Genomic DNA, 15,196 nt, shown 5'->3' with positions numbered 1-15,196 from the left:
GATTTAATCGTCATCAAATGCGGACACCTAGACATGCCAATGTGACGTTGCCTGATGAAAACTGCTCTGTTTATCCGAGTTTAAAACGTGGGTTTGGACCGCTTTGCCGAGTCTTTAGATTGAATGATTAAATAGTTCAAAAAGCACTTCGTGAGTAGTGACCGATCTTCATTTTTATTTCGTGTTTTAATAAATCAGGCAGTTCCTTACATCGTTAAACGATATGTCTGTGTAGCCCATGTCATACGTTTTGCTTCATTTTTATTGGGTTGTACTTAAATATTGAGTGAAGTAGAAGTTTATAATTGCTGATCTTTTGTGCGAATGTATTCCAAAATCTAGTTGTTGGTTTGTTGTTTTGGTGACTAGTTTTTATGTCACACACGCGACCAGTAACTAGATGCTATATGAAGCTTAAGGGCTGTATACGATGGCGTCTGGACCTTAATTTAAATAAAAGCCTTCCCGCTTTTCTGTGAAGGACCTCGACTTGTTTTAAGTTTAGTCATCCTCAGTAGTCTAGACCTGTGCCGTTTGTTTTTTTAATTGACCTCACTCGGATGAGACAATGTCCTCCTTGCTCTTCCCGTTCGTGAAAGTCAACTTAAAACAAATCTCACCACTCTCCGTTTTAAGACCGTGGCGAAGTATTTTTCTTAAGAGCCTGCACCCGTATTTAAAATCTGCTGAACTGGCAAATCTGCGTCTAGAATCAACTAAAGAAGGTAGCAGGTACGCTGCACACAAGAAGAAAGTAGCTCAGAAAGACTCGAGGCGCAATGAGCGGCAGCCTTTCTCCAGGTCCGTATTTGCGGCCGGGACGGCCAGCAGGACAGCTGAGTTCATGAGGAGGAAATCAGGGGAGGACATGGTAGATCAGCCTGTGGCTACCAGCAAGGGCCCCAGTCATGCTGAAGTTCCAGATTGTCCTCTTACGGTGACAGAGTGGGCCAGTCTCAAACAGAATTCCCTCCGTCCTCATCAGTTTGAGGTTCAGATGATGAAAAGAATGGTGGCTGCTAGATCTAGCATTGATATTGCTAAGTCCTTGCTAACATACGTAGCTGTGGAGACCGGGACTTTGAACTATGAGTTGCTGTTGAAGTATCTGACCCTGTGTGTCCATGGTAACTACTATTCGGAGGTATTCGACCTTTATGAAATCATGAAGAGCCACTTCAAGACTCTTGACCCTGGAGCGTACAGCCTCTTCATCAAGGTGTTCAGTACCACAGACCGCTGGAAGGAGTCATTTACCATGCTGGAGTCTCTTAGTAAGACCATGACCCCCTCTCCGCGTAACTATGGCGACGTCATCGCTGGGGCCCTGCAGCACGGTGACAGCACCACGGCCTGGGCGTTGTATGACAGACTCCTGGAACAGGGCCTGAGCCCCAATCAGGACACGTGGCAGGCTTTGTTCAAGAGCAGCTGTTCCGAGCACAGCCATAACGAGCGGCTGCGGGACATCCTGCTCTTCATGAGGGACAATCAGCTGTATCCGGGGGAGCCGCTGGCCCAGTGCATCAGTTCCTGGTTTGAGAGGTGAGCCACCTCTCTCACATGGTGGAAGCTGAGCCTGCGTGCCCAGGAACCAAAACCCTAACATGCTTCTTTCAGTCTTCCAGCTGACAACTGGACGGGAAGCTGGACCACTGCGGGACCGAGGTATAGATGTACTTTTCACGCCGTCATTTTGTCACGTATTGGATGCATGCAGATTGAGCCAGAAGATGCCTCTCTATGACTCCTCCTCCTGATACCTCCCCATGTTTGCCTGATCCCCGGTTCCCCCATCCTCTCCATGTCCTCATGCAGTGGTACATGCCAGTGCTGTGGGGCAGCCCTAGAGTCCATCAGGCTGAGTGAGGAAGAGTATGGGCTGCTGAAGGACCGCGTGATGCGGGATGTCATCATGGGACGTGACGTCTTCACCAAAACTACTCCTCAGGTGCGGCTCTGTTGCTGTAGCTTAAAATTTGTTTGTGTTAAAAAAGTACATTTTCCAGATGCACTGAAAAGACCTGTGGCTCACTGGATGGTGATAGCCTCACATCTCCAGTTTGTGGGCTTCATAACTGTTCCCAGATCTGTGTTTGTGCAGCTTGCATGTTGTTCCCTTTATGTTTCTGTAGCTCTCCTCCTGGTTTTTGTATTTTGCACCCTGTTCAGGTCAGAGATGTGCACTGTTTGTTGCTCTTCTAAGCTGAGGCTGTAAAAATGTATTACTTTACCATTACTTTACCATTACATACCATTCAAGAGCCCTTTACAGTAATTACACCTTTAACAGAATGGAGGTTGTTTATTGGCATGATTTGGCCGTCACTGAGGCCAGCCAAGCTGCATTAAATAAATCCGCCACTAGGTGGTGGTGGCGTCGTCAGAATCGGAGTAGACTGCTGGAGGGGGAACTCCAGTGCAGTTGGCTTGTTTTTTCCCCTTTGCTGGCCTAACCAAAACAACCCCCACCCCCCCCCCCCCGCCCCGGGGCCATAGCAGGCCTTTTCTGAGGCGAAAAATAAGGCTTTTATTATTCTGCCCAAGTATTTTGTGGTTTTCTGGCCCCCTCGAAGTCGGCTTCATTCTGCAGGCTCCCTGCATATGTGATTCTGTGCAGGCGCCTTGTTCCTTTAAGTGTCTGTTCGTCGCTCGCAGCATGTGAGAGTTACTCGGGGTGATGCTGCTGCACATTGCAACTACGGACTGACTGTGGGGCGATGGTGCGGAAAGTGCGTTCAGGCTGAACGCAGGACGGATCCCGCCCTCTGTGTTAACGCTGCTCGCACGGGATGCGTGAGAGTTTGGAGCCTGTCGTTCCCCTGCCAGCTGCATGGCTTCCTGTGTGTGTGCATGCAGTCACCGAGCTGCGTATGCTTGTCAGGCTCCTTGTGCAGGTTATATGGGCCCCTATCAAAGTGTCTGGAGGAGGCCATCCCATAGACATGACGTGTGCCAGGATTTCACGTTGGCAGAGGCAACTGGAGGGGCTGCACGGCCCAGGAACGCGTCCAGGCGGGTTTGCTGGTGTGTTGGAATGTCACTGGTCACCATGAGATGCTACTTATACACATAATTACGGAATCTACTACGGCTGGTCTGTAACAATAGCAAAGCTATTTTTAAGCTGCCTCAGTCCTCTTAAGGTGGGAGGAGCAGTCTATTAGCTGTCTGTTTGATTTACTGGGAGTGTGCTGCATTCTTAGTAAATCCCAGTGCGGAGGTGATTCCCACGTTGTGGGCAGCTAGCGACTGCATCGCGTGCTTAGCTGCATTTCCGCGGCCCGTCGGAACGTGCCGGATCTGTGGCTCTGCTTCTTATTGCCACCCTGCTTGAGCAGACCTGTGTTTCGGGTGGCCGGGCACAGCTGTCAGTCATGTGGCTGTGTGTCAGACATGCGTCAGGTGTTTGGGACGTGAGGAGGATACGGTGCGTTGAGTCTCTTGGGGCATGTGTTGTTGATGTTAAAGCTTGGCTTTTTCAGTCCTCATAGGACTCATGGAGGACCAGGAAAAGGGCAACTTTTGGGCTCCTGCTTCAGAGCAGTGGAATGCCCCCAGATGGTCCTCTGATCACTGTGGAAGTGTCACTGCTAGTGATGGACAAAATAAGGCCTCCATTTGCTGTATTTTTTGAGCCAACTAGATGGTGCCCTTAGTTTGCTTTGGGCCCCTTTTTGTAACACAGCACCATCTAGTGGGGTCAAAAAATACAGCAAATGGTTCATGAAGCGTCATTTTGTCCATCACTAGTCACTTCTCCCTCGGCTGATTCTCTGGTTCCTGAGCTTTACTCTTTGGCTTCCCTTGGCCAGAAGGAACGAACAGTGTGATGGGACCCCCCCCCCCTCCCAGTGTACATATCAGGTTATCCGGCCAGCCCAAGGAAAGCTAATCAACCACTGGCAGTCAGTTTTGTTGTAGTAGCAGCCTGCATCGCGTTGGGGTTTACAGCACTGTCATGTGGAGCGTCTCAGTCTATATAATTCAAAGAGTGATGTGCACTTCATGATATACTGGAACTACGTTTGTCAGGTGCTTGATTTTATACACCTGTGGCTATGGAAGCGATTGGATCATCTGAATTCAATGATTTGAAGTGGTGTCTCAATACGTCTGGCATTATAGTGTACTTCTGGGACCTGAAAGTACATCTCCATTTTTTTTTTTTTTACTTGCTTCAGATTCAAATTCAGAATACTTTATTAGTCCCTGAGGAAATTATGTGGTTACAGTTGCTCCAGGACAGTAAGAAGAAAGCAGAACAAGTTAAAATACCAATATTAAATAATACAATATACAACAAATTACAAAATATTACAAATAGCTCTAATAGGGTGTAAATACAGTTGCTGCAGTATGTACTTAGATGGAGGAGTTATACTGATGCCGCCTGGTCTCCATCAGTGTAGTAATGGAGTAACGGTAGAGGTGCTTCTGTACGCCAGGGCCAATAAAAGCCGGGTAATGGATTCTCCCTCTTCGTAGGAGCTGGATAGATTCCGGAAGTTTGTGGAGAGCGTCCCGGCCTTTGACGTGGTCCTCGATGGCCTCAACGTGGCCAATACGTTTGGCAAGGGGAAGCAATCGGAGACGGTGAGTAGCCCTTGGCTGTCAGACTCTGGTTTTTACAACATCCATCCCCGGCTCTGCCTTTCACCACTACACCCCCCCCCCCCTGCCGTATAGCGAGGGGCGCGGCTCCCATCGAGGCACCTCGCCGGCTTGGGGAGGGCAGGCTGAGTCATGTCTCTATTCCCCGCTTTCTCCCTCATTACATCAGCTTCTGTGCTCATAATACACACTGACATCAGCATGTCCAGAGGAATACGCCCCCTACAGGATAGGGTGGGGTCTCCGAGGCCAAACACACTGTGCACTTTAATCTCCAGGGTGATCCGTGGTATTACCAAGGGAGGGTGGGTAGCTGGAGCAGGGGCTGGGCTGCGCCCGACTGGAGGAAAGGATAAAAATTAAGGGTGTAACGGTACAATTTAAGGTTCTCTAAAGGTTCTCTATACACCTCAGTTCTGGGTTTACGGTTGGGTGCAATTTCAGTACAGCAGGGAAACCAGAAATTGTTTTGAAATGATTTATTACAACTGCAAACACAAACAAGAAAAACAGAGCTAACAGTCTTATCACTACTCTGTCTCCAGTGTGGGAGGAATGTCACACAGTGACCTTAAAGTTGACACCAGCACTTCAAAACCAGTGGGGTCTGCCCCTCCCCCATCTTCTCTTCCATATGTCGACGTTATTTGGACGTGCGCTTTTATAAGTGTCACTAGAAATTACTGCGCTGAACCGGCCATGTGATGTTTCACCAATGGATTATGGGATATGCCTGTCCATCTGGGAGGTCCTCAGATAGTGTCTGCCTGGTCTTGGGTGATCTGGCTCTTTCGTTCACCTCACAAGGTATGTTCAGTATGACTGGTTTCTACCCTTCTGGGTAGGGGGTCTTGTGAGCTGACTGAAGATCTCTACATCCCCCCCACCTCCTGACCTTATCGGCAGTGGGACCCCACATGGTGTTGTTGCTGTGTGGCTGGGCTGTCAGGTGACGGGTCTTATGACTGCCCACTCATGCCTCTGAGGTGCGTGGGGAGACAGACAGGGGAATTCTCTCCTTGCCTGATATGACTCACGGGACGAAGGCTGAAAATGTCTTCTCTTTTTGCTGATTAAGATCACAGTGGCTTTGTCTCATTTCGTGTTGGCTGGATCTGAGGCCACGTGAAGATGCAGTCAGCACCGTGTCCTTAGTGAATCAGGACGCTGGGGGTCGGGGGGCCTTTTCGGGCTGTGACGCCAGGACTGATAACGGAGCGGCGTCGGCCTGGGGGAGGGTCAAAGTCCATAGTACAGGAAGCAGGTTACGGTCTGGGGAAACTTCGGAATAGCCCAGAAATTCTCAGAGAATGATCTGGCAGAATGTTCATGCGTGCGTGTTCCCTCTGCGATACCACAGGAACAGTCCTGACTCCACATAAGGGTTTGACCTCCTACATCACCCATGTCACATTTCCTTACCTCCCCACTTTCCCTACCACAGGAAGTCTACCCCCACCCTCTGTGGGTGGCCAAAAAAAATGTAGCTGAAGCGGATCATGGCTCTCTATCCCGGTCACTCATTGCCCCGCGCCGCTTCCCTGTGTGTTGTGTAAGACGGCCGCTGTGAGGTCAGCCAGACGTCAGTGACGGCCTGTGTGTCCTGCAGCTGCTGGCCGTGGCGACGGAGCTGGAGAAGCAGGGCCTGAACATCCTGGTCCTGGGCAGGAGTCACATGCGGCGTCACAGCCACAGCTGGGACAGAGATCACATGACCCGCGTACAGCAGGTGGCCCACTGCTTCTTCACCGACGACATGTGAGTCGTGCGACAGACGCAGTCAGACCCAGGACAAGTCTTTGATCCTGCATTGTGACCGTCTCCTCGCAGCTTCTAAGAAAGCCACTGGTCACTTACGTCACTTGAGGTTTCTCTGTCACTAGATTTTCACACTGAAGGAACCTAAGGCGGGCCTTACCTTTGCGATGTGGAGCCCTTCGTGAATTTCTGCTTCTGTAGTTCCTTCCTCTGTGGTTGTAGAGTGCTGCTTTTGCCCCAGCAGCCTCACACTGTTACTACTGTTCACAATCTTATGTATGTTTTATATAAAAATTCAGTTTAGTAGACTTCACATTTCACAGAGACCCAAAGCGTAAAACTTGAAATACTGCTGTAACAACCAGAAAAAAATATTTTGGAGGCTTTGGTTACGGCCCTGGTTAGGCCGTCAGTAAGTCCAGCCTTGATTATTCTGATATTTGTGGTGATACAGTTACTAACCATTTGGGCTCAGATTTCCGGGGCTGAGATTCAAACGCCTCCTCCGATCTTGCATGTATTGGTGTCTCTAGAATTCCCACAGTGTGCCAACGTGAGTTTGTCTGTGCCCTGTGATGCCTTGGCATTCCCCACAGGGTCTCCCCTTGCCTACTGCCCTGTGATGCCCCCCCCCCAGCCTACCCCCATGACTCTGGATTAGACATGCAGTCATGAATGGATTAAAAAAAAAAAAAATTTTTACCTTCCAATGTTTTGGAAATACTCTACTGTTGGGTTTGCTTTAAGACTAAGGTATTCTAACAATCTTATCTTAATTAGGTACACGCCCCCATCTCGAGGAGGTTAACCACAGGCTTGTCAGGATGAGGGCCTGTGTGGGTTTACATTTTTTTTTTTTTTTTAACTGGCAGATCCGAGGACGACCCCTTCCTCCTCTATGCCGCCCTTCACTCTGGGAACCACTGCATGTTCGTTAGCCGCGACCTGATGCGGGACCACAAGGCCTGCTTGGCAGATGGCACCACTCGTCGCCTCTTTTTCAAGTGGCAGCGGGGGCACCAGCTGGTCGTTCACGGCTACGCACCCGGCAGGCGGATTCGCTTCCAGGTGGGGAGTGCGCCTCAGGGAATTCCTGAACATTTACTGTGTCACATGATGCGTACGTGAGGTGTCAAAGTGACGCGGCACTGTGTTCTGAGGTCCCGTCGTCCGTTTCAGAGAATACAGAGTTACGACACCATTTTGCAGACGGATGGGGCTTCCTGGCATATACCCTACGACCCCCAAGGGCAGGACCGGTGCTCCTACGAGGTGCCCACTACCTGGCTGTGTTTAAGGAGAGCGGGAAGACCGACAAGGCCAACAGAAGCATCCTGACACTGCTCCCTGCGTCACACCTTAGTGTACACAGCACTTGTCAGTGACAATAAAAGCAAACCTAACCATACCACCTTTGCTTTTCTTGCCTCGTCAGACAATAAGGAAATGCGGTGCTCCATCGTGTTGCCCATTTTTTTCCTCATATGCCGCCCCCACCACCACCACCACCACCTCCCCCACAATTTAAGCTGGTTATGTGGTGATGTGCCTGTTGTCCAGAGCACGGACATAGCCCGCATGTACAAAAACAAAAGCAGTCACGCGTGTTTGCTCAAGACCTGAATGGCCTCTTATCTAGGGCTGTCACACACCCGGCTTGGGAAGTCCCTTCTGCATGCATATAGACTGCCACGGCCCAGTAAAATTATGAAAGAGGTGCAGCCCTATGCCTCGGCTTTGGTGTCACCTTCGTTTTCCCATGATATCCTGCTCGGCTGTTCCTCCCTACTTCCTGTCTGGGGGGGGGGGGTGCGTTTTACACCGTTTCACACAGATTTACATATGGGGCTGCACCCTCCTTCACTTAGGAAACTTTTACCTGTTATCTGAATGTGTTTTTATAATTCAGGATGAAATAGGAATTACTGGCTATGCATGAAATGATTAAATATATATGGACAAGTGAAAACCCAGAAGCTCTCCTATTGTTGGTTTTTGTTTCAATTACTACCTTGAAGAAAATTGGTGCCTCTAAAAAAAAAAAAACAGCCTTCTCTAAAGTCTGCAAGGTGAATTTCCTGGCTGGGAGTTATAAGAAAAGGATGGTTATGCTACAATAAGTGTCACTACCATAAACAAGGTTTTTACGTGTTTTGGGTTGACATCCAGAGCTCACCCTTCACTACACACTTTCATCATTATTCAATAGTCACGCAGTTCTCCCTGGCCGTCAGTCAATTACTGGCCGTTTAAATACCTCCATTCTGCATTTTATTACCCATAACAGCACGATGATTCGCCTATGTAAAATGGTGTTTTTATACAGTTTCGCCATTACTTAAACTGCTTTTACTGCTCTTCACCCGGCTTTAAAAGCTAATCATAAGCATGACCGCCAACTCTCACGCTCTCACACCTAAAATTAGCTACATCAAAAGCGTAGGGGTAGTTTGCAAATCATACAGACTATTTACAAAGTAATAAAACTATTATACACATGTAAATTACTTGTCTGGAATCTTACGCCAGCCAGCTGACCACAAGCCACAAGTTTTTCTGATAAGTATGTTTATTGCTGCGGTGTTATATGTTGACCATCTTCATCTGAATATGTCGGTAAACTGGATTAAAACAACTGAGAAACTAGTTCCTGATCCTTTTTTTTTTTTCCTGATCCTTTTTACCCACTGCGATTAGAAATCAGATTAATCGTTTCTGCGCGCGTCGCATAATAATGCTTCCGGGTGGAACTTTGGAATCCCAAGTGTTCTGCTTGGAACTTAATTTCTAATATATATATAAAAGCCAGAGTGTCCCGTAATCTGCCCCTGTGTTAACGGAGGGTAAATTATCCCAAGCAGGTTAGTTATGTACTAAGCCTCACTTTAGAGCAGGAGCGATATATCTGCTGCAGTGTCACCAACTTCGGTCAGCTGGCTGGCGTGAGATTCTGATCAGTTCGAGACAAGTCTACATACTCATTTACATGTATGTAATATTTTTATTACCTTGTAGATAGTCTGTAGGGTTTGCACATTACCCCAACACTTCTGACGTAGCATATTTTAGGTTTATAATGGGATAATATAGATTTGCTGTAAGATTTGTGTTGCCCGTTGCCCATCCTGCTGTTGCTGATGATTAAAACCAGCCTTATTTACTTTCCCCAGCTAATCATAGTAAAGATTAAATATTTATCGGAATTAATTTTTCAAAAACATCAAATGCGTATTTGGCAGTGAAGAACGTGAAGCAAGGCAGCCTGACCCAGGTTTGCCAAGTTTGGTCAGCTGGCAGGCGTGAGATTTTCAATTCGATTTTCAAGTCTGTACACGCATTTCCATGTATGTAACAGTTTTATTACCTTGAAAATAGTATGTAGGGCAGGTGTCTCTAACATGGTGCCCGTGGGCACCAGGATGCCCCCAAGGACCACATGAGTCGCCCTGTGACCTGTTCTAAAAATAGCACAACTCACCAGTGAGCAGCATCTAAAATTTAATTTTATCCTGTTGCTATTCTTCTTTAATCACATTTGCATTATATAGATTTGAAAAAAAAGCATTTAAAACATGTCTATTGTACATGAAGTTTAGGTAAGTTTAGGAGGGCGTTTCAAATTGGTAGCCCTTCGTGTGGCTCAGTACCCGTGAAGTAGCTCTCAGTTTCAAAAAGGTCGGTGACCCCTGCTGTAGGGCTTGCAAGCGCTTCCAATGTAGCCAATGTTAGGATTATAATGGAAAAATATAGATTTGCCGTAAGATTTCGTGCGTAAGTGCGAGTGTCACGTCAGATGCACGAGAGTTGGCAGCACTGCAACAAGAGGCCTTCAAAGGTGCCACCTTGTCAGTCCAGGTACAGGTGGCAGCCAGTGGCTTGTCCCGTGGGGGCGTCTTCCTGCCCACCAGCCAACGTCGCCCACAAGCACGTGAAGTTTTCCTAAACAGCTATCGCCGTATGTCTACAGTGTGTCAAGTGTTTCCTGTGTCGAGAGTAAAAGTGTCACGCGTCTTCACGTACAGAGGATATGAGGTGCACCCCCACACGTCTTGTTCCTGTTTTGTTTGGCAGCTACAGGTGGCAACACCATGTGCCTATTTGTCACAGTCCTCTTTGTAACTTGGGGGGGGGGGCAGGTAATACTCCCACATGTATTCACAGGGCCCTCAAGTCTCTATAAAGTTTTTGTTCTTCCACCACCGCCTCCCCCCAAGGATTCTGTCCCAGTCAGACACAGAGACCCATCTGGTGTCCTTGGCAGGGTGGGGGCCCCAAGGACCGTGGTGTCCTGATATATACTCACATTCGACCAGAACCTTGGTGCTGGTCGGTTCTCTGTTTAGTCTTGTCTTTCATTTTTGACGTGGCACTGTTACCCGCAGACAGCTGTCTTCTTGAAATTTGCCCCCCCCACACACACACACACATACACAAATACTTAATAAATAAGCACAGTTCTGGTAATCTGATAGTCTGTGATTGAATAGTAGAGGCAGGCTCTTACTAAGCATTGAAGCCCTGTCTGTTTCCATGTGCCAGTGATAGCCATTTCTCTGTGACCATTCTCTGCATGTAGCTTCCTTTATAAAGTGTGTAACTAAGGACCCAACAGAGCTTACAACCACTGCTGAGCTGTGGGAATATTTGCCCCTGAAACCTTTAGACCAAGGCTGCCCAAATCACGGTCCTCAAGGTCCGAGCTCCTGATTTTCCAGCCTTCCTTTACCTGTGAGCCAGGTGTGAAGCCTCCAGCCAATCACACTCAGTTATTATTAAACTAGCTACATGGGAGAACGGAAAACAAGGCTTGGAATTCGAATGGAGGGCTAGATTTGAAGAGCCCCGCTTTAGGCAAAGTTCCACATAAAGGAAAACAAAAAGCTTTTTAACAGCCTCCACGGTAAAGTGGCGAAATCCAGTCAGTCTGGCATGGCGTCCCTTAGGGGGAGGGGCATGCTTTGGCTTTGCCATCTCCTAATTTGGGTTCGTCACTGAATGGCTCACTACACCCATTTTAACAGGAAGTCATGACTGAATTTGATGGAAGGGCCCAATAAATATGCTGATTTACTCTGTCCTTCCTTCTGGGAACAGTGTCACCAATGTAGCCATCTGTTTCCTGGCATGGCAGTGATGGAGAGAGGGAAATTTGGATGGCTAAAAAGGAAATATGTTATTCTGCAGCTTCCTGTTTTAGAACGAAATTCATAGCTTGACAGCTGGATCACGGCACTCAAAAGGCTCGGCTGCCATTTTATACATGTTGCTGTTTTTTGTCGTCTTGCTCCCGGGAATCCGTCATGTCACATGTCACTTTTTGAGTTTTCAACAGGTCGCACTGTCGCCTCGGTCACACTAATTCAGTGATGTCAGGCGGGTCGCTTGTGCTCCAGACGCCGTCCCCCTCGTGCTGTCTTGGGCGCCATGTTAGCTGGTCACGGCTTGTCCTGACACTGTGCTTGCTCACGCTGTCTGGCTCCAGTTTGCCCAGGGGCTCTGGATTTTCCACTGCGTGCAGTATCACTTCCCGGATCACGCTGAATCATCATTTGTTTTGAGTGCCCCCCCCCCCCTCCCCACCCCACAACTTAGTTTGCTCCATCTTTCCAAACCCCTGCTGCTGACTGGTATGACTGAGACATTCGCATTGAAGTTATTCAGAGATTCTCAGCACTATGAGCGGTAGAATTGCACCGATGAGTAAAGATGGCTCGCCAATATTCATACCCTCCCCTCTGCAAAATTTAAAACCAGAGACCTGATTTTTGGATGAGTAAACACACTCAAAACACCGGAGTGCTGTTACGTTTTTCTCCGGCTGCCGCTGCTGTAGATGTTGATATTTAGGGTTCTCATGACCCCAGCATCTGCGCACTGCGACGTGCGGCTTTGCGTGGGAGTTCCATGCCATGACACACTGGTACTGTGTCGCAGAAAGTCTATTTTTAAGTCTGTGGCATTTCAGAGTTTTCTGTGCGGGGTGGGTGAGAGTCAGTAGACTCAGAGCTAAACTGACAGTCTGTGTTTAAAGCAGTCTGTGTCACTGGCTGGCCGCTAACCTCAAGGAGTTTCTACCGGTGGTGTGGGGGCAGTCTATGTGGGACATGACTTTTTGAATTCTTCAGTTAGTCTGTTTTTCACTTGACACCTGACTCGAAGCAGAAAAAACTATTCAAGTGTAATTAACCAGCGATGACCTGTGGTAACATTAGGAGGAACTGCATTTCATAACCGTGGAGTCTTTTGCAATTAGTCATCAGCAGAAATCACTAATTTCCCTCATTCCAGAGAGCTGTGTCAAGTGTACTTTCACGGGCCTGATCCGGGAAGATTCCGGGGACTCAAGACAGAACGGGGATTTTACATGTGCAAGTCATAGTTGAATGGTTATAGTAACACAGGAAATTCCTGTGTGTGCTCACTATGGCTGAAGGTTGTTTCCCCATACTGGTGTAAAGCGTGTGGCACGTGTCCCCAGTGCGCATTCTGTCAATAGTCAGGAGCAATAAAAGCTGACTGGCATTTCGCTTTACACCACCTTCAGTGGCCTGGGCAGCACGTCTGGGAGGGGAAGACGAACGCTGCCCTTTACCCGAGGACCCACAGCCTACCGGCGTCTGTGTACCATTCCCTGTTCAGACGAACCTCTTTCCCAGTTTAACCCCCCACTCACCAAAAACATCAGAAACAAACCCACACAGAGGCAGGTGTTTTATGAGATAGTTTAATTTATAGGAGTGTGTTCATATTTACAGTAGTGTCAATATACACATTTGATATTTACAAAATGTACATTTCTTGAAAATATTTAGTAAAAAAATAAATCTCTTAATGTGATCAATATTTCTGTACATTCCACAGTTCTGTACATTATACAAGTGGATGCACCGGGGACAGAAGGGCATTGTGGGTATTGCGCTCTGTTGCCCAGGCCCACCGCGATGTCTTGAGTGCTGACGGCTGCCACTGATCATTCTTGTCCAGTCTCCCCTGCGGGTCCAGTCTCCCCAGGCCCGGCTACTGTTGTCCTACAAGCATGATGTCATCGTACATCTGAGGGACAGAAGCAGAGCGGGGTGTTAGTGTGCTGCGAGTTTACCCCCCCCCAGCTTTGCCACAGCCACCCCCCAGCTACCTCCCCGGCACCTCACCTCGTCCTCAGACCCTGGGTCCTCGTCGCTGTCCTCGGATTCACTTTCCGGCAGCTCCCTCAAGCTCCGGTCCGTCAGCCCGTACAGCTGTTCCCGGATGCCTGTATCATGCCGCCCGTAGGTCAGGTGGAAGGGACTATGCCCACTGTAGGTCAGGCTGTTGACATTGGCACCCAGAGAGATAAGCAGCCGCACAAGCTGTGGGTTCTGGAGGTCGACAGCCAGGTGAAGGGGGCTGCGGCCACTGCACTGCTCCTGGGGAGGGATCACATGACCTGGTGAGACCTCACAGCTAATTCCGGTATGGCTTAACGGGGCACACGTCCCAGCTGGGTTGCCGAGACCTACCTGTGCATTGATGTCTGCACCCAGCTTAACAAGGCTCTCGCATAGAGACAGGTAGCCATGGATACAGGTGAGATGCAGGCAGTTGTGACCTGTGGGGGGAGGGACAACCAATCAGGAATGAGCATTCCGGCCAGGGGGCTTCAGGCCTTCGATAGCATAGTGATGAGTCCAGCAGTGAGATCCAAGGATATGTACCTCTGTAGTTGGCTTGGAGCAGGATGGATGGCAGCATGTGGGGGGAGCCTTGGGTCAGGACGCTGAAGCAGCGAAGGGAGCCTCGTTTACAGGCGATGTGCAACGCGGTTTCCCCGTGGTCGTCCACCAGCTGTGGGTCACATCCTGCTTTCAGGAGGCATTCAGCGACCTCAGGCTGCTCCGTGATGACAGCCAGGTGGAGAGGTGTCTGGAGGGGTGGGGGTAGGTCAATCACAGTGGCCCCCAGATACACAGCTTGATTTTACAACACATATGAAGGGACCGCTGAATGTCTTTACCTGTCTCTCATAGTTCTGGATATTGAGAAAAGCACTGTGACGTGAGAGATTGATCATCTGAAAAGCATATTCCTTTTCTTCTTGAATAATGGCGAGATGCAGAAGCCTGAAAAAGAAAGGGGGGGTCTGTTAGAACTTAGCCTGGGGGAGGGTGACACGGAGCGGCACATTGCGCAAGCGCGGATTCTTTTTTTTTCTTTTTTTTTTCCGCCGGAGCCATTTCCACCCGCTGCAGCTCGCGTGTTATCGCGCTCCTGGCCGCGCGCCAGGGGATTTCCAAGCTCGCGCTGCTCCTGAGGCCCTAGACAAGGGAGTGCGGAGGCGGGGGGCCCTAATGGGGGGCTGGGGCATACAGTGTCCCACACCGCTCTTAATGCACTGACGGCCGTACTTTCTGCTGTTGCGCACGGCCACGCAGACCGTATTCAGAAACTCGCCCGCAGTGACGGACGCGCGCCGCGCTGCACAGTCCCCTTCCAAGCCCATGCTTACGTGTCTCCGTCCTCAGTCCGCTGCAGCTGCCATGGCTCGCCCAGCCCATCTCCGGGCTCTTCCCTGCAGCTGATCCGCAGTCCTTCCGTCTCGCTTGTCAGGCTGCTCAGCTCATCGTCCTTCAGCGAGTCCAGGCCGCTGTCGAGCCGGTCGTCGGGGCAGGTTGTCGCCTTCCCGTGGCCGTCCCGACCCCCGGCGCTGTAATCCGTCGGGTTTTTGTTCTTTTGGTAGAGATCCATGCTAGTGTGGTACAAAGTAGCTCTGTCCTCGACTGCCTCTGAAGTTGACTGGGCCCTGCGCCGCTGCAGTCTAAACGTTAAATTTGCACTGGTAGGCGGA

The 15,196-nt window shown here is 49.3% G+C and overlaps 2 protein-coding genes across 3 annotated transcripts; one reads left to right on the top strand and one right to left on the bottom strand.

The window, feature by feature from the left end:
• Positions 1-5: 5 nt before the first annotated feature.
• Positions 6-7,780, top strand: prorp (protein only RNase P catalytic subunit). Of its 2 annotated transcripts, none has more exons than XM_023828778.2 (7): positions 6-1,545; positions 1,621-1,668; positions 1,819-1,951; positions 4,489-4,596; positions 6,224-6,372; positions 7,245-7,440; positions 7,582-7,780. In XM_023828778.2, the coding sequence occupies exons 1-7, from the start codon at positions 569-571 to the stop codon at positions 7,708-7,710; spliced, it is 1,740 nt and encodes a 579-aa protein (XP_023684546.2). In that variant the 5' UTR covers positions 6-568; the 3' UTR covers positions 7,711-7,780. The 2 variants fall into 2 exon arrangements, with proteins under 2 accessions (XP_023684546.2, XP_023684545.2); XM_023828777.2 differs by having other exon boundaries at positions 7,552-7,780.
• A 5,302-nt stretch (positions 7,781-13,082) lies between these two features.
• On the bottom strand, positions 13,083-15,196 carry nfkbiab (nuclear factor of kappa light polypeptide gene enhancer in B-cells inhibitor, alpha b). The gene is made up of 6 exons (XM_023828759.2): positions 14,858-15,196; positions 14,366-14,471; positions 14,067-14,274; positions 13,872-13,960; positions 13,524-13,778; positions 13,083-13,425 (listed from the first exon to the last, which is right to left on the bottom strand). Exons 1-6 carry the CDS (start codon positions 15,094-15,096, stop codon positions 13,390-13,392), a joined length of 933 nt encoding a protein of 310 aa, XP_023684527.2. The 5' UTR covers positions 15,097-15,196; the 3' UTR covers positions 13,083-13,389.

This window comes from Paramormyrops kingsleyae, chromosome 14 (assembly GCF_048594095.1).
Source record: "Paramormyrops kingsleyae isolate MSU_618 chromosome 14, PKINGS_0.4, whole genome shotgun sequence".
NCBI classification, from domain to species: Eukaryota; Metazoa; Chordata; class Actinopteri; order Osteoglossiformes; family Mormyridae; genus Paramormyrops; species Paramormyrops kingsleyae.
The sequence above is the reverse complement of the archived record's forward strand: the minus strand, read 5'-3'. Positions and strand labels throughout refer to the sequence as shown.

Excerpts from the sequence above, each read along its gene's own strand:
- nfkbiab (XM_023828759.2), bottom strand. The coding sequence starts at position 15,096 with ATGGATCTCTACCAAAAGAACAAAAACCCGACGGATTACAGCGCCGGG. Across the intron at positions 13,779-13,871 it reads GTGCAGACATCAATGCACAG|GAGCAGTGCAGTGGCCGCAG; the intron begins GTAGGTCTCGGC and ends ATCCCTCCCCAG. Across the intron at positions 13,426-13,523 it reads ACCCAGGGTCTGAGGACGAG|ATGTACGATGACATCATGCT; the intron begins GTGAGGTGCCGG and ends TCTGTCCCTCAG.
- prorp (XM_023828777.2), top strand. The coding sequence starts at position 569 with ATGTCCTCCTTGCTCTTCCCGTTCGTGAAAGTCAACTTAAAACAAATC. Across the intron at positions 1,669-1,818 it reads TGGACCACTGCGGGACCGAG|TGGTACATGCCAGTGCTGTG; the intron begins GTATAGATGTAC and ends GTCCTCATGCAG. Across the intron at positions 1,952-4,488 it reads TCACCAAAACTACTCCTCAG|GAGCTGGATAGATTCCGGAA; the intron begins GTGCGGCTCTGT and ends CCCTCTTCGTAG.